This window comes from Chionomys nivalis, chromosome 3 (genome assembly GCF_950005125.1).
Source record: "Chionomys nivalis chromosome 3, mChiNiv1.1, whole genome shotgun sequence".
Lineage (NCBI taxonomy): Eukaryota > Metazoa > Chordata > Mammalia > Rodentia > Cricetidae > Chionomys > Chionomys nivalis.
Genome location: NC_080088.1, coordinates 106,465,465 through 106,490,308, shown reverse-complemented (window position 1 = coordinate 106,490,308; position 24,844 = coordinate 106,465,465). Strand labels below are relative to the sequence as shown.

At 44.1% G+C, this 24,844-nt stretch overlaps 1 protein-coding gene and 1 pseudogene across 1 annotated transcript in view; both read left to right on the top strand.

Moving 5' to 3' along the window:
- Window positions 1-24,844, top strand: part of Glt1d1 (glycosyltransferase 1 domain containing 1) — a 74,724-nt gene that overhangs the window by 4,553 nt on the left and 45,327 nt on the right. Inside the window, 3 exon segments of the mRNA XM_057764488.1 lie at window positions 3,487-3,635; window positions 9,894-9,999; window positions 21,800-21,851. Of these exon segments, the coding sequence (XP_057620471.1) occupies window positions 3,487-3,635; window positions 9,894-9,999; window positions 21,800-21,851 (307 nt within the window).
- LOC130871181 (syntaxin-6-like) lies at window positions 17,664-18,758 on the top strand (annotated as a pseudogene).

Sequence of the window (24,844 nt, the reverse complement as noted above, 5' to 3'; positions counted from 1 at the left end):
GAAAGTTTCTTGACCTTTGTTTGAAATCATACTGTCCAGTTCCCCCGATGAGCACAGTGTTTATGGCTCTCCTGAGGGCATCTGGGAAATTCTGCCAAGTGCCGAGTACACTCGGCTCTCAGGAGCACACACTGTTAGGGTCAGATTGGCATAGGGCGGAGAATGTTGCCCCAGAATTGTCACAGGGAGAGCTGGACTTTGCGCAGTGGGTGGCAGCTGCTCTTAACTCACCCAGGGCAAGCTAGTGAGCAAAACATGTTTGTTTTTTTTTGCTAAACCTTGTGATGAGGTACCTTAGGGAAAGGGAGCAATCTGAAGCCTCCCGGGGAAGATGTCCCCTGCAGCCAGGAGTCACTTTTCCTTCCCCCAGACAACTGTCGCTTGCCTTCTGAGTTCTGCTGCAAATGCCAGGCCTTTGGGTAGGAAAACTTTTTGAAGAATCCAGAAAGGGAAGTTTTCACTTTTTTTTTTTGTGTGTGTGTGTGTGTGTGTGTGTGTGTTTTGCTCTAGAGGAACACACTTAGAAAGCTGAGACAAAATACCTGAGGGAGGTCCAAGGAGGAAAGCAGAATTGTGGATGAAGGTTTCAGACCTGAGTGAGGAGGGCTTGGCCCTCCTCCAAATCCACTAAGCTAGGATCCATAGATTGGTCCATCAGTAACATCAGTGCCTCCATGAATCAGTCCCCACCCAAAGACTCCACACGCTGTAACACACACACAAAAACACACGCGCACATACCTTCAACACATGACCTTCTGAGGAATATCTCACACCCAAACCACAACACAGACTCAGGGAATCATGGGTGCCTGGGAAGCGTGGGGAAAGAGACTATTTTATCTTTCTGCCCTAAGTAACACGTATTGGAAGTTAGTCAGTATTTAGGCATTTGGCAAATGGGTATCAAAGACAAAGTGGGTCCTCACATAGCAACACTGGCCCTTGCAGCCCTTGTATTCCTGAAGCCTGCAGCCAAGCCACCAGAACTGTGCGTACCTGTCAGAACCAAGCATGGCCATTTGGAAGAAGGTTCTGGCACGTAGATGCACAAAGTGTTACCTAGTTATATGTGAGCCTCTGATTGAGAAACGCAGGTGATGACAACCTGGGACAAGGACTTGTCCTGTGCTCCACAGCGTCTGGGAAGGCTTCCTGCAGAAATACTCCTTCCTTTCCCATCTGAGACCCTTGCCACACCACAAAATCCACCCTTTAAGAGTAATCCATGGTGCTGGAGAGATAGCTCAGAGGCAAAAGAGCCTGGGTTGCTCTAGCAGAGGGCCCAGGTTCAGTTCCCAGCACCCACATGGTGACTCAGAACCATCTGTCATTCCAGTTCCAGAGGACCCAATGGCCTCTTTGGACCTCTGAGAGCACTGCATGCATATGGTGTACATACATGCAGGCAAAACACTCATACACACGAAATCAATCTAAAATATATAAAAAAAGAAGTGCATAATTCAGGGGATGGGCTCCAGGGCCTTATGCATGTTAGGCAAGTGTTATTCTCCTAGATATATCCCCATCCTTTATTTTTGTCATTGTTTTGTGACGTGGTCACCTCTGCCCCGAAAGGCGCTATTTAGTCCAGATGGATCTCAAACTCACAGAGACCCTCTTGCGTCAGCCTCATTGGTTCTGCCATGCCAGGCATGCAGTACCATGTCTGCCTTTAATTTCCTTATGCTGCTTTCATTTTCTGTAAACACGGGCATCGTTGATCATGGAAATTCTCCCCTGTGACACACGGAAGCAATTAAGCGTTGCTATTCACAGGGAGAAGAAGAGGGCTGTAGAGACTGTGGAGATGGCTCCGGAGTTAAGAGTGCATAATGCTCTTGCAGAGGGCATGAGTTCAGTTCCCAGCATCCACACAGTGGCTCACAGCCACCTGTAGCTGCAGTTCTAGTGCGTCTGATGCCCTCTTCTGGCATCTGTGGGTACTGCATGTATATGGTGCAGATGCACACATATAGGCATAATTTTAAAAAATCATACAAATAAATCTTTAAAAGGTATTGGGCTATTGTTGGGAGGTGGACGGAGTGGTTTCTAATCTTCAGTCATTAATATGCAATTGGTTCCCTCTTCACAGAGATCATGGACCATTTATTAAAGTTTCTCTCTCTCTCTCTCTCTCTCTCTCTCTCTCTCTCTCTATATATATATATATATATATATATATATATATATATATATATATATTAGCTTCTTTTTTAAAAAAAAACCTTTTGCTAGGAAAGAAAACCACAATTCCTTAGGCATAATAGGCACTTTGTGAATTTATTATTGAATCGAGTTATTATTTGACAGAAGGAATAAGGACAAAGCAATTTAAAAGTATTATAAGTCAGCAAGCCACCAGGGCAAAATTTCAGTCCTCAGAGTATTAAGATTAAACATTTTTTTATTTAGAATGTTTATGAGCTCATGCAGCGAATGCCACAAGGCAGTTTAAAGGACGTTTAGGAGTTGGAGAACAACTTGTTATCATGACTCTCATTACCCGTGACAAGGCCCCCTTCCCCTTTCTTCCATATGGATTCCGCAGAGGTCATCGATTTCTCAGGCACTCATTCTCCAGTAGATTTTAGACTCGTTCCCATTTGCCAGCAGCTTCTCACTTCCTACAGCTTTCAGGAGATGGAAGAGTAGCTCCTCATTTCTGCACCAAGCACGTAGGACGCCAACTCTTAGGCTAAGGCGAGCAGTAGCTGCAGAAATATTCCTTCAAGGGCTGGAGAGACGGCTCAGAGGTTAAGAGCACTGCCTGCTCTTCTAGAGGTCCTGAGTTCAATTCCCAGCAACCACATGGTGGCTTACAGCCACCTGTAATGAGATCTGGTGCCCTTTTCTGGCCAGCAAGCGTACAGACAGACAGAACTCTGTATAAATAAATAAATTATGTAGAAATAAATATATCTTAAAAAAAGCTAAGAAATATTTCTTCAAGAAATGAGTGACAGGGTCTGGAGAGGAGGCTCCGTGGTTAAGAGCATTGGTGGCTCCTGCAGAGGACCTGGATTTGGCTCCCAATACCCACATGGCAGCTCTCCATCACCTAGAACTCCAGTTCTAGTGGATCAGATGCCTTCCGACCTCCGAAGGCACTGGTATTTTATGTGGTGCATAGACACACCATGTAGGCAAAACCCTCATATATATAAAATGACAAAAAAAAAAAAAGAAATCTAAACGAGATGAGTGACAGCAGTTAGAAGATGCATTTCAGGCAGCATCTCGAGTGGAGGGCAGCGAAGAAGGAACCGGTGGAATTAGAGAGGGCAGACAGAGCTTTGAGGTAGTCCTGTGCCACTCAGAGTTGTGACTACATTGGCCTTGATCTCCCACAGTCTGAGGTCTCTTGCAGGCTGGGGAATGGAAGGCTGCTGCCACCATCTCCAGCTTCCATGTCTGTTTCAGTCCAGACTGACTCTAAAGCCTTAACCAGCCTTTCCCTCTCTCTGTTTCTCCATTAAGGGACCACCTAGAAGCTGCGGGCCACATGTGCGTTCTGAGAGATGCCTTTGACTTTGAAAGCCCATCTGATGTTGCCGATCTCATCGCGGCCGAGAACCTGGAAGCAGCCCTAGCCCTTCACCTCTACCGAGGAGGCAGACTTTTGCAAGGTACAGCTCTCATGCTCCCAAGGTTGCACAGGGGGAAATGTTGACAAACCAGATGCCAAGAACAGTGCCCTGTTACCCAAATGAAGGATTATACAAGGTTTCCATTTTTTTTTCTATTAAGCAATTTTCTAAATTTGGTGGCCTTGACACTTTTGAACTGATACAGTTTAGAGTTCCCTTCCTAGGGAATGGTAACACCTACAGTGGGCTGGGTCTTCTTCCCACATCAATTCAACCAAGGCCATCTCAACACAGATGTGCCCAGAGGCCAACCTGACCTAGACAAACCCTCACTGAGACTGTCTTCCCAGGTCATTCAAGGCTTTGACAAGCTGACAGTTGAAAATGAACCTTCGCAGGTAGTTTAAATAGCTTGAGACATAGCGGTGCTTCTTTTCGGAAATGTCTACAGCAGAAGGGCTTTTATTTAAAAAATTTAAATTTTAGTGTGTGTGTATGTGTGTGTGTGTGTGTGTGTGAGAGAGAGAGAGAGAGAGAGAGAGAGAGAGAGAGAGAGAGAGAGAGAGAGAGAGAGAGAAAGAGAGAGATATGTGCCAGCACACCATGGCATTCACACTGAGAACAAAGGATGAGCCAAGTGGTAGTGGCACATGCCTTTAATCCCAGCCCTTGGGAGGCAGAGGCAGGCGGATCTCTGTGAGTTCGAGGCCAACCTGGTCTATAAAGGGAGTTTCAGGACAGGCTCCAAAGCTACAGAGAAACCCTGTCTCGAAAAACCAAAAAAAAAAAAAAAAAAAAAAAAAAAAAAGAGAGAGAGAACAAAGGATGAGTTTGTGGAGTAGATTCTCTCTAAAATGAATTCCAGAGGCTGAATATAAGTCATAAGGCTTGTGGGCAAGTGCTTTTAGCCATTTAAACTATCTCGCCAGCCCTTCATCTTAGTTTTTTTTTTTTTTTTTTTTTTTTTAAATGTGTATCTTCACATAAGCAGTGAGATATTTGGAGGATAGCTAGGCTAGATTATGAAGTTCATTTGTGTTTTTCACTCCCTTGGACCCACGTCCTATGGTCCATTTAGGTTTGTTTGTTGTTTGAAGTAGACTCGTGTAGCCCAGGCTACATGAGGATGACCTTGACTTTCTCACCTTCCTGGCTTCACTTTCCAGTGCTGCGATTCTAGGCATGTGCTACCATGTCTAGTTACGTGGTGCTGGGAAAGAAACACGGGGCCTCATACATGGCGGCAAGCACTCAACCAGCCAAGATGCATTCTCAGCCCCTGAAGTGATTTCAGACAGTATTTTCAATAGTGACAGTGACCTGCTCTGTGAGGTTGGGAGTGCCATTTTCCACATGTGGCCTCACTTCAGTTCAGATTCTCCAGTGTGGGATCACCCCACGTTTTGGATTAGGCAGGCTCCCCCCCGTGTCACACTGTGGGGATCCTCTGCATTCATAGCTTTAACTTTAGACTCTAAGGCATGCCGCCCCATCTTGGATCATATCTTTTTGTTGTTATTGTTTTGAGACAGGGTCTCACTAGGAATCCTTGGCTGCTCTGAAACTCATGTAGACCAGGCTGACCTCACAGAGATCCATCACCACACCAGGATGATTGTACATTCTTGAAGTTGATATGGGATGCCTCTCTGTATGCTGTGAATATGTTTTATTACCATTGGTTAATAAAGAAGCTGATTTGACCTATGGCAGGGCAGAATATAGATAGACAAGAAATCCAAGCCGAGAGTGAGGGAGAAAGAAGACGGAGTTGGGAAGACACCTGAGCAGCCACCAGAGGAGTGAGATGCTAGAGCATTTCTGGTAAGGCACAGGGCATGTGGTAATACACAGATTATTAGAATTGGATTCATTTATATGTAGAGCTAGCCAGTAAGAAGCCTGAGCTATCGGTCAAAAAGCCTGTAATTTGTATTAAGCCTCAGAGTGGCTCTTTGGGAACTGGTGGGCAGGAGAGAAACCTCCAGTTATGTGAAGTCATGGTGAGTGTCTATGCTATCAGTTCCTAGGTTAACCTGGAGGCCAAAAAACTATTCAGTATTTTGTTTTGTCCAATGCTGACAAAATTGCCATAGAGTTCAGGTAAGACTGGCAGATGGCAAGAGCCTGCTTCACCTCACTCTGATCCAGTTGCTGTTTTTTTTTGTTGTTTTGTTTTTTTGCTTTTTTTGTATGTATATATGTATGTATGTAGGTATGAATGTATGTATGTATGAATGTATGTATGTATGTATGTATGTATGTATTTTGAGTCAGGGTCTCTCTGTGTTGCTTTGGCTGTCCTGGAACTCACTCTGTGAGTTTGGCTGGCCTCAAACTCAAAGATACACCTATGACCCCCACAAGTGGGGGGCTAAAGGTTTGTGTCACCGCCACCACCTGGTTTTTTTTTTTTTTTTTTTTTTTTTAGTTTATATGCTTAATCCCACCACTCTTGACCTCTGCTTCAAGTAAACATGAAGATGTCACTGTTCCGTTTGCTTCTGACTTGGGAGGAACTCTGAACTAACACAGGGATTGTTTTTCTCTCCTGGGGATGAGTATGAAAGACTTTTTTTTTTTTCTGTGTACAAATCAACAATTTTTAAAGTGTTCATTGACAGAACTTTATAGTTGTCCTTATCTAAGAGAGATATAGCTGGGGCGCTGTGCAGGGTGCATTCTGGGAGCTCTTTTATATGTTTTACTAGTGCATAAAACAGACAACTTGCAAGTTAATTTGATGTGGGTTGCAGAGCTTTAATGAAGTCTTAAGAATACACCTTAGCTAGGTGGTGGTCGTGCACTCGGGAGGCAGAGGCAGGCAGATCTCCGTGAGTTCAAGGCCAGTCTGGCCTACAGAGAGAGTTCCAGGGCAGGCTCCAAAGCTACAGAGAAACCCTGTCTCAAGAAACCAAAAAACAAAAACAAACAAACAAACAAAAAACAAAAAACAACCCCCCCCCCCCAAAAAAAAACAAAACAAAAAGAACATGGCTTAGATTGGAACCTAATAAGGAAGCAGATAGGGTCAGGTGGCCAAGAACAAGATTAACACGTCTGCGATGGCACCCCATGACTCAGTATGGATCCAGTTCAGGTGCCCCACCCCATAGGATTGCTCTTTACTTTGTGTTGTTTTTAAAATCAAAATCACGTACTATAGTTTGGTAGTCTTTGGGTTGTAAATTATATTGCTCTATTTCATAGGGTGTGTGTGCCACTGCATGCGTGTTGGAGCCAGAGGTCAGGTACATGGTGTCTGTTCCCTCCCACCACGCTAGCCCTTACACCATGAGCCATCTCACTGACCTGCAGTTGTCTGCCATTTTTGTTGTTATTTTGGGATTTTTGAGGCAGGGTCTCACGTAGCCCAGGTTGGCCTTGAACTCACAATTTAGGTAAGGTTGACCTTAACCTGCTCTCCTCCTCTTGTCAAATGCTGGGGTTACAAGGCACCAACACACTCAGGCCTTTGAGACAGGCTTTTACACTTTACAGCCCAGGCTAGCCTAGAATTTACTATGTAGCCCAGACTGGGGTTGAAGTCCTGACAATTCTCCTGCCTTGGCTCACAAGTTTGAGTCAGTCCATCTCTAGCTTTAGTTTTCTGTTCTTACCTGAAATAAGATAAAAACATCCTCTATCTTTGTCAGGTCTCTCGTAGTAATCAGTTATGAGTGATGGCATATTTTTTCTTTTTAAAAAAAATGATGTTTTTTTTTTAATTAAAATTTTCACATGTATGGATGTTTTGCCTGCGTGTATGCAATGACATTGCACCACATGTATTCCAGGTGCCCACAGAATCTACGAGAAGCTATTAGATTGGGACCTGGAGTTACAGACAGCTATAAGCTGTCATATGGGCGCTGAATCAAAGCTGGGTCCTCTGCAAGAGCAGCAGCGCTGTTTACTGCTGAACCATCTCCAGCCCCACTATTATTTTTATGTGGGGGGTTTTCATCCGCATGTCTGTGCACCTTGAGGATGCTGTGCCTGTGGGTGCCAGAAGAGGATGATGGAGCTACAGACTGCTGAGTTGCAAAGAGGTGCTGGGAATTCTGGGTCCTCTGGAAGAATGACTGATGCCCTTAACCACTGACCCATCTCTCCAGCCCTGAATGATGATGTCTTATTTCCATGTTTTGTCTCAGACACTGTATATGATGAACTGTGTCTGTTTTTGAGTTGGAGTCTCGGCGTGTAGCCTTGGCTGACATGGAACTCACTGGTTATGTAGACCAATCTGACCTGGGACTCACAGAGAGTGCTGGGATTACAGGCATGTGCTACCACACCCTATATGTGACGGACTGAATTCAAAGATACTTTTAGACTGGACATGATGGGGCAATCTGGAAGCAGAGGCGGGCAGATCTCTGAGCTCTAGGCCAGCCAGGTCTACGTGGCAAGTTCAGTTCACAATGTTGTGTTTGCTTCCAAGAGCCAGGGATACCACTCAGATACCCTTCAGAGTCCCACTGTTTCAATGCCTGGCTTTAGAAGCTGGTGATCATGAGGGAGGGGCTATGCCTGGTGACCACCGGGTACCAGTGTCTACATAGTGTTGCCCATTCTTCGAGACTTCCAGAGCTGCTGGCTGAGGATACTAAGCAGGACCCTCTCCTGTCACCAGCTTCATTGGAGCTCTTTGATTTCTTCCCAGGATTGGTGAGCTTGGCTTTGATGGATGGTGGGGAATGATATTTTTCCATGGTTAAAACGGAAAGCAAATTAATTTGAAAACTAATCCTGACAACCACGGGTGAGACTTGGCATGCTTAATCTCACTGTGGGTTTTTCTTTGTACATATATTTATTTGTGTGTGTGTGTATGTGTGCAGTGTTGGTGGGCATGGTCACGGTGTTGGTAGGCATGGTCATGGTGATGGTGGTAGCGCTGGGGAGGGATCTTTGTGGAAGTCAAAGGACAACTTAAAGGAGTAGATTCTCTCCTTCCACTATGTGGGTCCCAGAGATGGGACTCAGAGTGTCAGCTGTGGTGGTTTTTGCCTTTGCAGAACTATCTCGCTGGCTCCTCAGTACAGGTTTCTTTCTTTCTTTCTTTCTTTCTTTCTTTCTTTCTTTCTTTCTTTCTTTCTTTCTTTCTTCCTTCCTTCCTTCCTTCCTTCCTTCCTTCCTTCCTTCCTTCCTTTTTCCTTCCTTCCTTCCTTCCTTCCTTCCTTCCTTCCTTTCTTTCTTTCTTTCTTTGTTTCTTCCTTTCTTTCTTCCTTTCTTCCTTCCTTCCTTTCTCCTTCCTTCCTTCCTTCCTTTCTTCCTTCCTTTTTCCTTCCTTCCTTCCTTCCTTCCTTCCTTCCTTCCTTCCTTCCTTCCTTCCTTCCTTCCTTCCTTTCTTTCTTCCTTTCTTCCTTTCTTCCTTCCTTCCTTTCTCCTTCCTTCCTTCCTTCCTTCCTTCCTTCCTTCCTTCCTTCCTTCCTTTCTTTCTTTCTTTTTTTTGACACAGGATTTCTCTGTGTAGCCCTAGCTGTCCTGGAACTAGCTCTTGCTGGCCTCACACTCACAGAGATCCACGTGCCTCTGCCTCCCAAGTGCTAAGATTAAAGGTGTGCGCCACCACCACCTGGCCAGTGCAGGTTTCTAATAGTGATATCTGCTATTCCTCTAGAGAGTTGAACAGAATGAAACAGGCACCAAAACACACCACGCTTAGGGACTGGGTCTGAAGCTCAGCTGGCAGAGTGTTTGTCAAACACGCACAAAGCCTCGGTTTCAACCTAGAGGGACTTGAATTGGGTGTGGCAGTGCTTGTGGGAAATCTCAGCCCTTTGGCCCAGCTTAGGTAGAAGCTTGAGGATTAGGAGTTCAAGGTTATCATCTTCAGGGAAATAAATTCAAGGCCAACCTGCCTCAAAAAGAAAATGACACCAGGCCAGTGAATGGATTCACTAGAGTTCAATTCACAGAACACACGTAAAGGTAGAGAGTAATGACTCCACAAACATGTTCTCTGACTTCCACACTAGCACTGTGGCAAGCACATGTTCCTACACGTATCACACACACACACACACACACACACACACACACACACACACACACACATCTCGGAATGGTGGTGCACAACTGGAGTTCTAGCCCTGGGTTTTCTGAGGGAGGAAAGTTGAGAGTTCCAGGCCAGCAGCCTGGGCTCTAGAGCTCTCTTTCAAAACAGATGACAGAAAAGCCATGCAGCCCTGGATTACGGGAACTTCCGCTTTTGCTTCATGGCTGCAGGCCAGTTGTCAAGGGGCACTCCCTGATGTCCCATGTGTTCTACTTGTCATCATTTTGCAGGTCACGGCATTCCTTTTGGGGTCATCTTTGGTGGAACTGATTTAAATGAAGATGCCAATCATAAAGAAAAAAATGAAGTCATGGGGAAGGTTCTGGAAGAAGCCAGGTAAGGCCATCTATTTGTGCTCTGCTTTGGGAGGGCTTGCATCCTAGCAGGGAAAACAAATTCTCACCACCAATAATAAGGCCCTTGCCAGGCATGGTGGCTCATGCCTTTAGTTCCAGAACTTGGGAGACAAAGGCAGGTGGCTAGCTGAGAGTTAAAGCTAACCTGGTCTACATAGGAAGTTCCCAGACAGTGAAGGACACATAGAGAGAGACCCTGTCTCAAAACAAGTCCACAAAACAAAACTGTCCTTCAGTATAGTTTTATTTTGCTACAAATTCTCCTTGTAACCAAGTGAGTCATTATATCTAGCTTAATGCTAATATCACATGAGCATTTTAGAAGGTTCTGTGTGGTAGGAAGATAGCTTGTGTGTGCTTGTGTGTGCTTGTGTGTGTATACTGAAATAGGGTCTTTTGTAGCCTAGGCTAACTTTGACCACTGAGGATGACATTGAACTCTGCTCCTGTCTTCACCTCCCATTTTCTGGGACTGGATGAATGCACCACAGTGCAGGGCTGAGCAGATGATGCAGGTCTATGCTAGGTTTCCCAGCCCAAGGCTCATCCTCGTCACTATTCTTAGGCTATTCACTATTCATATTCAGTATGTATGGCTCCTGTCTGTGTCACCTTGTGAGTTCTGTAAACCATTATTGAGAGCAGTCACCAGCGAGATTCTGTACCCTGGCTTAGTCCTCCATTTACACATTACTCCCAGCCACCTGGGAGCAGAGAGCCACCAAGAGCATGGCTCTATCACCTGGAGGTGGTGCTTCTCCAAGACATCCATTAGTTCTGTGGGAATAGTGTGGGAACCCCTGCCCCAGACACTAGCTGTGGCCAGCATCTTCTGACCTGCATGGGCAATGTGTGAACGTGGTATACATACATATACACAGGAAAAACACTCATACACGGAAAATCAAAATAAATAACTCTTAAAAAACAAAAACACAAATTCAACACCCCTTTATGATAAAGATCTTGGAGAGATTAGGGATACAAGGGTCATACCTAAATATAATAAAAGCTATTTACAGCAAGCCGACAGCCAACATTAAATTAAATGGAAAAAAACTCAAAGCCATCCCACTAAAATCAGGAACACGACAAGGATGTCTACTCTCTCCATACCTCTTCAATATAGTGCTTGAAGTTCTAGCAATAGCAATAAGACAACATAAGGGGATCAAGGGGATTTGTATTGGAAAGGAAGAAGTTAAACTTTCGTTATTTGCTGATGACATGATAGTATACATAAGGGACCCCAAAAATTCTACCAAAGAACTCCTACAGCTGATAAATACCTTTAGTAATGTGGCAGGATACAAGATCAACTCCAAAAAATCAGTTGCCTTCCTATACACTAAGGATAAGGAAGCAGAGAGGGAAATCAGAGAAGCATCACCTTTCACGATAGCCACAAATAACATAAAATATCTTGGGGTAACTCTGACCAAGGAAGTGAAAGATCTATTTGACAAGAACTTTAAGTTTTTGAAGAAAGAAATTGAAGAGGACACCAGAAAATGGAAGGATCTCCCTTGCTCTTGGATTGGGAGGATCAACATAGTAAAAATGGCAATTCTACCAAAAGCAATCTATAGATTCAATGCAATCCCCATCAAAATCCCATCAAAATTCTTCACAGATCTGGAGAAGACAATAATCAACTTTATATGGAAAAGCAAAAAACCCAGGATAGCCAAAACAATCTTATACAATAAAGGACTGCCTGGAGGTATTACCATCCCTGACTTCAAACTCTATTACAGAGCTACAGTATTGAAAACAGCTTGGTATTGGCATAAAAACAGAGAAGTCGACCAATGGAATCGAATAGAAGACCCTGACTTTAACCCACAAACCTATGAACACCTGATTTTCGACAAAGGAGATAAAAGTATACAATGGAAAAAAGAGAGCATCTTCAACAAACTGTGCTGGCAAAATTGGATGTCAATCTGTAGAAGAATGAAAATAGATCCATATCTATCACCATGCACAAAACTCAAGTCCAAATGGATTAAAGACCTCAATATCAGTCCGAACACACTGAACCTGATAGAAGAGAAAGTGGGAAGTACTCTACAACACATGGGCACAGGAGACCGCTTCCTACGTATAACCCCAGCAGCACAGACATTAAGGGCATCATTGAATAAATGGGACCTCCTGAGACTGAGAAGCTTCTGTAAAGCAAAGGACACTGTCACTAAGACAAAAAGGGAACCCACTGATTGGGAGAAGATCTTCACCAACCCTGCAACAGACAAAGGTCTGATGTCCAAAATATATAAAGAACTCAAGAAATTATACCGTAAAAGACTAATCAACCCAATTATAAAATGGGGCACTGAGCTGAACAGAGAATTCTCAACAGAAGAATTTCAAATGGCCAAAAAAACACTTAAGGTCATGCTCAACTTCCTTAGCGATCAGGGAAATGCAAATTAAGACAACTTTAAGATACCATCTTACACCTGTCAGAATGGCTAAAATAAAAAGCACCATTGATAGCCTTTGCTGGAGAGGTTGTGGAGAAAGGGGTACACTCAGCCATTGCTGGTGGGAATGCAAACTTGTGCAACCACTTTGGACAGCAGTGTGGCGGTTCCTCAGGAAATTCGGGATCAACCTACCTCTGGACCCAGCAATACCACTCTTGGGCATATACCCAAGAGATGCCTTATCATACAACAAAAGTATATGCTCAACTATGTTCATAGCAGCATTGTTTGTAATAGCCAGCACCTGGAAACAACCTAGATGCCCTTCAATGGAAGAATGGATGAAGAAAGTATGGAATATATACATATTAGAGTACTACTCAGTGGTAAAAAATAATGAATTTTGCATGCAAATGGACGGAAATAGAAAACACTATCCTGAGTGAGGTAAGCCAGACCCAAAAAGAGGAACATGGGATGTACTCATTCATATTTGGTTTCTAACCATAAATAAAGGACATTGAGCCTAGAATTCGTGATCCTAGAGAAGCTAAATAAGAAGGTGAACCCAAAGAAAAACATATAGGCATCCTCCTGAACAGTAACCTTCATCAGGCGATGAAAGGAGACAGATACAAAGATCCACATTGAGCACCGGACTGAAATCTCAAGGTCCAAATCAGGAGCAGAAGGAGAGAGAGCACGAGCAAGGAACTCAGGACCGTGAGGGGGGCACCCACACACTGAGACAATGGGGATGTTCTATTGGGAACTCACCAAGGCCAGCTGATCTGGGTCAGAAAAAGCATGGGATAAAACCGGACTCCCTGAACATAGCAGACAATGAGGACTACTGAGAACTCAAGAACAATGGCAATGGGTTTTTGATCCTACTGCACGTACTGGCTTTGTGGGAGCCTAGGCAGTTTGGATACTCCTCTTAATAGACCGGGATGGAGGTGGATGGTCTTTGGACTTCCTACAGGGCAGGGAACCCTGATTGCTCTTAGGGCAGACGAGGGAGGGGGACTTGGTTGGGGGAGGGGGAGGGAAATGGAGGTGGTGGTGGGGAGGAGGCAGAAATCTTTAATAAATAAATAAAGAAAGAAAGAAAGAAAAAACCTGTCTCAAAAAATACTCAAAAACAAAAACCCAAAACAAACAAAACCCCCTACACAAATACAACAACACCAACAACAACACAAAAGCATTACCTCCCTTTACAGAGGACCTGAGTTCCCTTCCCTGTATCCACATCAGGTGGCTCCTGATATAACTGGAGTATAGATAACTCCAGCTCCAGGGTGTAAGCACCCTCTTCTGGCCTCCATAGGTACTGCACCCACATAGTGTATACACACACACATGTGCACTCATACACATACACAAATAAATCTTAAGAAAAGTGACCCATTAGTGAATATTCCTTACTTCTTGCACATTTTAAAAATATGTTATCTTTCTATTTGCATAGTTCATGCTGCACAGCCCTAAGGAAGAAAAGTAATCCTGTTTACTAGAAACATTATTGAACAAATCTATCTTGTAGTATTATCTTTAGGGTTATTTATCTTTTTGTTATTAAAACAAATATTGATTTTTTTATTTGGGGGTAATTGATTAAGGCCAGTGGGCAAGAGAGACACATGAATCATGGATTTCTTGTTTGACAGCACACAGCTCATGTTTCTGTAAACGAGGTATTGAGCTTGCCTGACTTCTTAATGAACATTTCATTTTTAATTAAACACTTTTTAAGTTGGTGTATTTTTTTCTATGGGATTGTGTGAATTTTTTTCAGTATTTTAAACCTTTATTCCATGCAGTATAGTATTCTATTTTAATTTTGGATTAGGTTATTAGCTTCTAAGAATTATAGTATTTGGTAATTATATTATAAATATCAAAATTAAATGAAGTGTATCTGAAAATTAGGATCATTTTGTTTCTGAGTACACTTGAAAAAGAATACTTGCCACTTGTTATTGTTTACTTAAAAATTCATTTTCTTTAATTTTATTTTTTGTGTATGAGTATTTTTCTGCATATGTGTCTGTGGACTCTGTGTGTAGTGTACTTAAAGGGCAGAAGAGGCCGTCAGGTCTGGGACTGGAGTTACAGATGGTTGTAAACCACCATGTGGGTGCTAGGGATTGAACTCAGGTCATCTGGAAGAGCAGTCAGTGCTCGTAGCCACTGAGCCCTCTCTCCAGCCCCCCCAGTCTTCTATCTTCTCAGATATATCCTGGGTAGGAGGGTAGGAACCCTTTCAACTTATGGAACCCCTTCTCTGCCATTGCGTTAAACTCTTAGATGTGTTTGAGTCTGCTCCTGGCCTCATGTTCACTTTTGGGCTCCTGTTCTTTTTCTCGTTGCCAATACAGTTTTTTCTTGTTTTTTGTTTGTTTATTAATTTTTATTGAGTTCTACATTTTTCTCTGCTCCCCTCCCTGCCTCTCCCTTCCCCTTCAACCCTTTCCCAAGGTCCCCATGCTTCCAATTTACTCAGGAGATCTTGTCTTTTTCTACTTCCCATGTAGATTAGATCTATGTGAGTCTCTTTTAGGGTCCTCATTGTTGTCTAGGTTCTCTGGGATTGTGATTTTTGGGCTGGTTTTCTTTGCTTTATGTTTAAAAACCACTTATGAGTGAGTACATGTGATAATTGTCTTTCTGGGTCTGGGTTACCTCACTTAAAATAATGTTTTCTAGCTCCATCCATTTTCCTGCAAAATTCAAGATGTCGTTATTTTTCTCTGCTGTGTAGTACTCTATTGTGTAAATGTACCACATTTTCCTTAGTCATTCTTCGATCAAGGAGCATTTAGGTTGTTTCCGGGTTCTGGCTATGACAAACAAAGCTGCTATGAACATGGTTGAACACATGTCCCTGTGGCACGATTGAGCATCCTTTGGATATATACCCAAAAGTGGTATTATTGGGTCTTGAGGAAGGTTGTTTCCTAATTTTCTGAGAAATTGCCACACTGACATCCAAAGGGGTTGTACCAGCTTGCATTCCCACCAACAAGCAGAAGTGTTCCCTTTTCCCCACAACCTCTCCAGCATAAATTGTTGTCAGTGTTTTTGATCTTGGCCATTCTTACAGGTGTAAGATGGAATCTCAGAGTTGTTTTGATTTGCACTTCTCTGATGACTAAAGATGTTGAACGTTTCCTTAAGTGTCTTTCAGCCATTTTAGATTCCTCTGTTGAGAGTTCTCTGTTTAGGTCTGTACTCCATTATTTGGATTATTTGTTCTTTTGATAACCAATTTCTTGAGTTCTTTGTATATTTTGGAGATCAGATCTCTGTCTGATGTGGGGTTAGTGAAGATCTTTTCCCATTCTGTAGGCTGTTGTTTTGTCTTGTTGACTGTGTCCTTTGCTTTACAGAAGCTTTTCAGTTTCAGGAGGTCCCATTTATTAATTGTTTCTCTCAGTGTCTGTGCTTCTGGGGTTCTATTTAGGAAGTGGTCTGCTGTGCCAATGCATTCAAGTGTACTTCCCACGTTTTCTTCTATAAGATTCAGTGTGGTTGGCTTTATGTTGAGGTCTTTGATCCATTTGTACTTGTTTGGTGCATGGTGACAGATATGGGTCTATTTTCATTCTTCTACATGTTGATATCCAGCTATGCCAGCACCACTTGTTAAATATCCTTTCTTTTTTCCATTTGATATTTTTTGCTTCTTTGTCAAAAATCAGGTGTTCGAAGGTGTGTTGATTAATATCGGGTCTTCTGTTCGGTTCCATTGGTCCTCCTGTCTGTTTTTATGCCAGCCAATATAGTTTTAATCATTGTATTTTGGATATGTGCCAGTGTGTAATGTGAGTATCAGCTCTGCATTCTTTATCTTGAATGGTTGCTACTCAGTAACATGCGTATTTGATTTTGTCTTAGTCAGGGTTACTGTTGCTGTGATGTCATGAGTCACCATGACCAGAAGCAAGGTGGGGAGAAAGGGTTTATTTGGCTTACCCTTCCACATCACAGTTTATCATCTGGATGTCAGGACAGGAACTCAAATAGGGCAGGAAGCTGGAAGCGGGAACTGATGCAGAGGCCATGGAGGAGTGCTGCTTACTGGCTTGCTCCTCATGGCTTGCTCAGCCTGCTTTCTTAGAACCCAGGGCCACCAGCTCAGGGATTGCACCACCCATAATGTGCTGGGCCCTCCTGCATCAATCACTAGTTAAGAAAATGCCCCACAGGCTTGCCTGATCTCATGGAGGCATTCTTTCAACTGAGGTTGAGGTTCCCTCCTCTCTATTGACTTTAGCTTGTGTCAAATTGACATAAAACTCTCCAGCACAGTTACTTTCTTCACTGCTGTGACAAAATCCTTGACAGAAACTACTTAAGGAAGGACCTAGGTGTGGTGATGGGCACCTTTTATCCCAGCACGCTAGAGGCAGGGACAGAAGGATCTCTAAGTTCAAGGCCAGCCCAAGCCTATATGGAAAAACTCTGTCTCTAAAAGGGGGGAGGGTTATTTTGGGTCACAGTTTAAAGGTACTGTCCAGCCGGGTGGTGGTGGCGCACGCCTTTAATCCCAGCACTCGGGAGGCAGAGGCAGGCGGATCTCTGTGAGTTCGAGGCCAGCCTGGTCTACAAAGGGAGTTCCAGGACAGGCACCAAAGCTACAGAGAAACCCTGTCTCGAAAAACCAAAAAAAAAAAAAAAAAAAAAAAAAGGTACTGTCCAGTCCATCTTGGCAAGGAAGCCATTGTGGCAGGAATGTGAGGCAGCTGGCCATGCAGTGTCCCCAATTCAGGAAGAAAAGAACAATAGATGTTGATACTCAGTTCGTGCCGTCCCTTTTATTCAGCCCACGGCCCCAGCCCTCGGCATGGTGCTGCCCACAGTCAGGCTGGGTCTTCCCAACTCAGTTTTCCTAGTCTAGATACGCTTTCATAATAGGTCCAAAAATCTGTTTCTTAGATGATTCTCTATCCTGTCTTGATAGATGGTGATTGACAGAGTGACCTTGACTTAGATCCCAACTCGAAAATCTTTCTAACGATCATAGACTTACGTGTATGGTTAATCCTTAAGCAACCGTCTGAAAAAAAAAAATCCTGTCTGATGCTATTATAATTCAGTTGTGGGTTTTTTGGTAAAAAAGGAATATCTTGGAGTGCTGGACCGCCGGCCGTTGGATTCCCCGGACTGCGCCCACCGCTTCTCTGGGTCACCCCGGCCGAGGGGCTGGCTGCGGGAGACCTCAGGGAAGGCTCGGGCTGCCGGGCCGGGCGCCATGTCCATGGAGGACCCCTTCTTTGTGGTGAAAGGAGAGGTACAGAAAGCAGTCAACACTGCCCAAGGATTGTTTCAGAGATGGACGGAGCTCCTTCAGGGCCCCTCTGCAGCAACAAGGGAAGAAATCGACTGGACCACCAACGAGCTGAGGAACAACCTCCGCAGCATAGAGTGGGATTTGGAGGACCTCAATAAGACCATCAGCATAGTTGAAGCAAATCCTAGGAAATTCAAACTGGATGCAACTGAATTGAGCATAAGAAAAGCCTTCATTACAAGTACTCAGCAGATTGTCAGGGACATGAAGGATCAGATATCATCTTCATCCGTGCAGGCATTAACTGAAAGGAAAAACAGACAGGCACTACTTGGAGACAGCAGCAGCCAGAACTGGAGCACAGGAGTGACGGATCGATACGGGCGCCTTGATCGAGAGCTGCAGTTAGCCAACTCCCATTTCATTGAGGAGCAGCAGGCACAGCAGAAGTTGATTGTGGAACGGCAGGATGAGCGGTTGGAGCTGGTCTCTGGCAGCATCGGGGTGCTGAAGAACATGTCCCAGCGCATCAGAGGGGAGCTGGAGGAACAGGCAGTCATGCTGGACGACTGGACAATGTGATGAAGAAACTTGCAAAGGTGTCCCACATGACCAGTGATCGGCGCCAGTGGTGTGCCATACCCATCTTCTTCGCAGTCCTGTTGGTCGTGCTGATCCTCTTCCTGGTGCTGTGATATCATCGGCCCTCCGCAGGCCCTCCTGCACTGGACCTAGGGGAGAGGAGAAGCAAGCACTCTGCCACTTACATTCCTCTTCCAGAGACTGGCCTCTGCCCTGCTTCCTCTGTGTGACTCCACCACTGAGACAGCCCTCTCTCCCAGTACTGGAAGGGCAAGGCTGGAAGAGGAAAGAGGTGACCACACTCCCGGCTGGATAGCAGAAGCCCCAGCTGCCCATTCTTTCTGAGGACAGCTAGCCACTGCTTTGCCTTACTGGACCTCGCTCCTCGAGGAAGACTGAGAATCATCAGGAGAAGTAACAGCCCCATTTATTGCTTATTTTTCTGGTCTCTGGCAGCCCCTTCCCTCTGCTCAGACCCTTGCCATGCTTAGATGGGTGCCGCTGTCCCTTCAAAAGAAACCTGGCAAGAATGGGGCATTTGGGGATGACGTTTCCCACAGCTGTTGTATTAGCCCCTGAGAGCTGGCTGTTGGTGAGGACAGAGGCTCAGAAACCGTTCATGACAGAACTGCGGTGTTTCACTTTGCTGGGTGAGAGCTGAGGTTAAATTGCTTTTCCAGGTGTGTTTGTGGCAGGGCTAAGCACAGGAAATAGTGAAATCCCTGGGGGTTTGGAGGTGCTGAGGACAAATGGCTTTAATGGACAGGAGCAGCTGAGAGCAGCTGCCCCTGTGTTGGTCCAGCTTTATGAAGGGCTGGCAGTAGTTCCGGAGGCCGGCCAGACCCGCTGCCTGTCCCAGAGATGCAGCTGCACGTTAGAGCACCCCTGCGCACAGCCTTGGACAGCATAGCAGCACTGGGTGGGTGAGACACGCCTTCTCCCCTGGTGCCTTTCTTCTGATAGCAAGGCACTCAAAGTGAGGGGGAGGGGTCAGGCATTTATTACATCTATGCAGAAACTGTCCTGACACAAAAAGGCTGGTTGTGGGTCAGGTGCCCCTTACTCTGTAATAGCTTGGATGGGTGAGGGAACTTGATACTTTGTTCTCTAAGTGACACTTTGACTCCATTGTGACAGACCGTTTACTGGGTTGAAGTCGTGAGAGCTGCTGACACTAAACTTCAGGCTTCGGGTGACTTTTTCGATGCTCCGATGTGCACATATATGGAGGATTTTCATACCGTCCCTGATGCATTAACCTGGTATTAAGTCGCTGTCAGACCCAGAGCCTACCCTTCACAAAGGAGGCTGCCCCTCAGTCATCTTCTGTGCTGGAAAGAGCGGCATCTGGACAGTTTGACCTTTGACCTCCCTTGCTTTGCCTTTCTGTGCATTCGTTAGCATGCCAACTTTAAAAAAAAATCCTGGGTCGTTCATATTCCTTGGGATTTTTGATTTTTGGATCCCTTTTTTGTTTTGTTATTTCCAATGATGTGCTTGCCCAGCTAACTTTTAAATTGCACTTTTAAATAAATATTTGTAACAGTTTTAAAAAGAAGGATATTTTATCTGGTTTAGGATCATGATAAGTAAGGAAATCTATCTGTTGGTGGAAGCTAAAGAAGATTGTAAAACCAAAAGGATTGCCAGCACCACGTTTACATTCAGCTCTGGTGTTGGATACAGAGATGTTATTTCTTTTCAGATTGGGGAAAATGTGAATATTACAAAGGGCTCCAATGTAGGGTTCTGTGTTATTTATGTTTCATGGAATCTTAAGGTTTGAATAGTCTTCTGTGAACTTAGACCATGGATAATCCTTAGATTTGCATTAAAATATAGAAGCCTTTTGTTAAAAGTCAAAAAAAAAAGGGAATATCTTTATGTAATTCTTTTTTTTTTTTTTTTTTGGTTTTTTCGAGACAGGGTTTCTCTGTGGTTTTGGAGCCTGTCCTGGAACTAGCTCTGTAGACCAGGCTGGTCTCGAACTCACAGAGATCCACCTGCCTCTGCCTCCCAAGTGCTGGGATTACAGGCGTGCGCCACCACCGCCCAGCTCTCTTTATGTAATTCTTATGCAAAAGATGTCCCATACAACTCAGTTAAAATGTATCTGTTGCACTCTTTCCACGGCAAAGGCAATCTTTTAAAATACATTTATTTAGTGTGTGTGCACACATGCACATGTGTGAGCATGCTATAGCTCTCATGGGGGTCAGGGAACAACATATGGGAATTGGTTCTTTCTTTCCACCATGTGGAATCCCAGGGGATCAAACTCCAGTGATAAGACTTGACAGCCTCTTCCTGCTGAGCAATCTTTAGTGGTCTGGTAAACAGCCTTAAATAGAGGTTCCCCCATTTTCTTAACGCCGGAGCCCCTTAGGTGTAGGGGCATTTCATTTGGATTGTAGTAAATAAAGCTTGCCTGAAGATCAGAAAAGCAAAACAGCCACACTGGCCAGCCTTTGATGACACACACCTTTAATCCCAGTGGCCGCACTAGTTTGCCATAGAGACCAGGCGGTAGTGGTACATGCTCTTAATCCCAGAGCTAGAGAGGAATATAAGACAGGAGGAGACAGCTCTCACACACAGTCTCATTCTGAGGTTTCCTGGAGGCAGGATCATCATTTTTGAACCGAGGTTGAGGTTTAGAGCCAGTAGCTTGTTGCTTTGCTTTTCTGGTCTTCAGGTTAAACCCCAATATCTGTCTCTGAGATTTTATTAATTGTGCTTCACTTAGGACTGACTTTTTCTTCTATTGTTTTTAAATTTTTGTTTGTATATATAAACCTGAATGTGTGTGTGTGTGTGTGTGTGTTACATGGCTTTAAGATGTAAATATTCCCATTATCATACAGGCATCTTGGGCAAATATGGGCACTATAGCACACACAGAATTCCCTGGTCACACACCCGTGTCATGTGCCCCTTGCCCTGGTGTACTGCTCATAGCATATTAACTACGTCACCTACTGAATTTGATTTTCTGGCTTTTGATGTTTTAAAAAAAAAACTGTAAATGTACGTTAGTGTGCATGCTGTGTGCACGCAGGTGTCAGAGAGGGTGTCAGGTACCCAGGAGCTAGTTAGTAACAGGTGTTTGTGAGCCGCTGCACGTGGTTGCTGGAAACTGAATCCAGGTCCTCTGGAAGAGCAGTAAATATTCTTAACTACTAGTCATCGCCCCAGCTCTGGCCTTTGATTTTTAATCTCTGCTTTTTCTAGCATGATTAGAAAGGAACAAGAGAAATAAAAGGTTTCGAGCATCGCTGAGTTTATCTCCCTCCCACAAGTTTTTCTGGTGTGGGTGGAGATGGGGCTTAATGGGCGGTGACTGGGAGTAATGACAGTGGATGGAACCGTGCCCTGTCCGTCTCTCATGAGTTGTTGGGAAGTGCTGCCTCGGAGTTGTGTTAATTGAATTCCAGCCTAATTGACTGTTATCTTTATTCATTGGCTAGGTTTGCCGTGGCTTTCACAGAGGCAATGAAGGACACAGCGCAGATGCAGTGGGTACGTGTTCTTCTGGAGTCTTTCCGGTAGGGCTTGGGGACAGGGAGGCTGTCTAGACCATGGTGGGATGGCACACTTTTTTAAAAAAGTTTAGTGATGTTTCAAAGTTTTTTTTAATTAATTTTTTGAGAGTTTCATACAATGTAGGAAATTTTTTTAAATTAAAATTTGTATATATATATATATGTATATATATATGTTTTTTTTTTTTTTTTCCCTGCATTCTATCTGTGTTCTACGTACGTGTCTGGTGCCTGCGCCTCCTGGGGCTGGAATTACAGAAAGCTGTAAGCCATCGTGCCAGTACTGGGAATCGAACCCAGGTCCTCTGCAGGAACTGTCTGTGTTCTTAGCCAGTGAACCATCTTTCCAGCCCCATACAGTGTTATTGAGCATGTTCATCTCCCCCAACTCCTCCTCCTCCCAGATCTGTCTTCCTTCCATACCCACACAACTTTGTGTTCTCTTTTGTTTTGTAAAACCCTTGAGTCCAGTTGACTCTACATATACTCTTTCATATGGGACATACCCTGAAGTGTCGTCAGCCACCTAGGGGCCACAAACATAAAGAAAGCTGCCTCTTCCTCTCCCAGGAGCCACCAGCTGCCAATAGCTCCTCAGCTAAGGATGAGACTTTGTGCCTTCTTCCCCCTCCATTCTGAGATTATTTTTAAACTTATTTATTTTGATTTTACGTGCATTGAGTTTTGCTTGCATGTATGTTTATGCGAGGTTATCAGATCCCCTAGAATTGGAGCTACAGACAGTTGTGAGCTGCCATGTGTGTGCTGGGAATTAAACCCCGGGCCCTCTGGAAGAGCAGCCAGTGCTCTTAACCACTGAGCCATCTCTCCAGCTCCCATGCTGAGATCTTGTCTGGCTTTAGCTTGCATGGGAATTATGCACACTGTCTCAACTGCTGTGAGCTAACATAGGCAACTGCTGTGTAAGGAAACATTGTTTTCTTGCAGTCACCCCCTGCCTCTGGCTCTTACAGCCTTCCCACCCCCTTTCTGCAATGATGCCTGAGCCTTGGGAAGAGGGAATGGGATCTAGCTGTGCCATTCAGGGTTGAGTATTCCACAGTCTCTCATTCTCTGCACCATGACCAGTTGTGGGTCTCTGTGTTAATCACCATCTACAGCAAAAAAGATGTTTCTTTCATGAGAACTGAGAGATGCACTAATGTATGGGTATAACAATGCTTCACTATGTACACCAGGCTGGCCTGGAACTTACAGAGAATGCTTGTCTCTGCCTCCCAAGTGCTGAGATTAAAAGCATGTACAACCACACCTGCCTCAGATATGTATAAGCTATAGAATATATATGAATATAGGTATGTATATGTATATACACACACATGCTACCAAATATATAAACACTACCCTGGTGCAGCCAGATCTAAGCTTGGACAGTCCTTTGCCAAGACTAGTAGGCATTTGAACAAACAAACAAACAAACAAACATCAAGGGGCTAGAGAGATAACTCAGTGGTTAAGAGCACTTACTCCACCTACCAAAAACCCAAGTTTTTGTTCCCAGCACCCACATGGCAGCTCACAACTATCTTTAACTTACAGTTCCAGATGATCTAATGCCCTCTTTTGACGGGCTTCAAGCATGCGTGTACTACAAATATACAGGCACAGGCAAAACACTCAGGCACATAAAATAAATAAGTGTAAAGCAAATCTTTTTAAATTAAAAAAAAAAATGAGGACTGCAAAGATGGCTCAGCAATTAAGAGCATGTACTGCTCTCACAGAGGACCTGAGGTCAGGTCCAATACCAAGTAGCTCACAGCTGCCTGTATGTCCAGTTCTAGGAGAGCTGATGCCCTCTTCTGGCCTCCATGGGCACCTACATCCATGTGCACAAACACGCTTTCATATGTACATATAATTGAAAATAAATCTTAAAAATTAAAAAAAAATGAAGGGAGGAAAACACTTGCGGTAGCTTAGATGGCTTTGTCCCGGATGAGGATGTAGGAGGTACTGAGATAAGCCTAATACAAGATGATATTAACTTGTTTTCATAGCTTTGAGGCTGAGATAGTTATTAAATTTGAAAGTGAAGTTGTCTTTAATACACATTTTGTACAGGATTGGTGGGTGGGTTTTCCAATAAAGTTCAGCTCAGTACCTTTATTTGCTTTGAATTTTTTTCAAATGCAAATATGTATAACTAATATAAAGGTTTCTTGCTCAGCTGTGTTTATGGAATTCTTTTTGATTTTGGAGGAGAGACTTTGATTCATGTACCATGAACGGTGATAATGTGTTTTGAGCAGCACAGTCTTAATCTTCCCGGTGGAGAAACCAGCTTTGGTTTTTAATTTTATGTTCTCTGTTTTGGAAGCGGGCTTGACTCAGGCTGTAGCCTTGTTAATCTTGCCTAATTATTACCAAAGTGTGATCAAATATCAGTAATCCTAGATTAGAAAGATTATAGGACCTCCTCTAGTACTCTTGTGGTTTTTGTCCTTCTCTTCTTCCTCCTTCTCCTCTTCCTTTTTTGCCCCCCTTTTCTTTCATGAAGTATGGGCTCACCATGTAGCCCTGGGTAGCCTGGAACTTACTATGTAGAACACACTGGCCTTGAACTCAGAGATGGGCCTCTCTCTGCCTCCTGGGATTAGAAGTTTTGAAGCCACTATCATACCACCATGCCTGGCACTTTGGGACTTCAAAAGAGAGACTATGGAGGCTGCAGAGATGGCTCAGTGGTTAAGAGCACTAGCTGCTCTTGCAGAAGACACAGGTTCAATTCCCATATGGCAGCTTACAACCATCTACCTCCTGTCCCAGGAGATCTGATGCCCTCTTCTGGCCTCTTGGAGCACTGCAGGCACATGGTTTTTCTCCCCCACCCCACTCCTCACACTTTTAAGAAGGAGATAATATGTATGTGCACAGAAATAATGTATTTAAATGTGGTTTTAAGCAAAGAAGCCAGTTCAAAGCTTAGGCATGCATTCTCTCCACCTT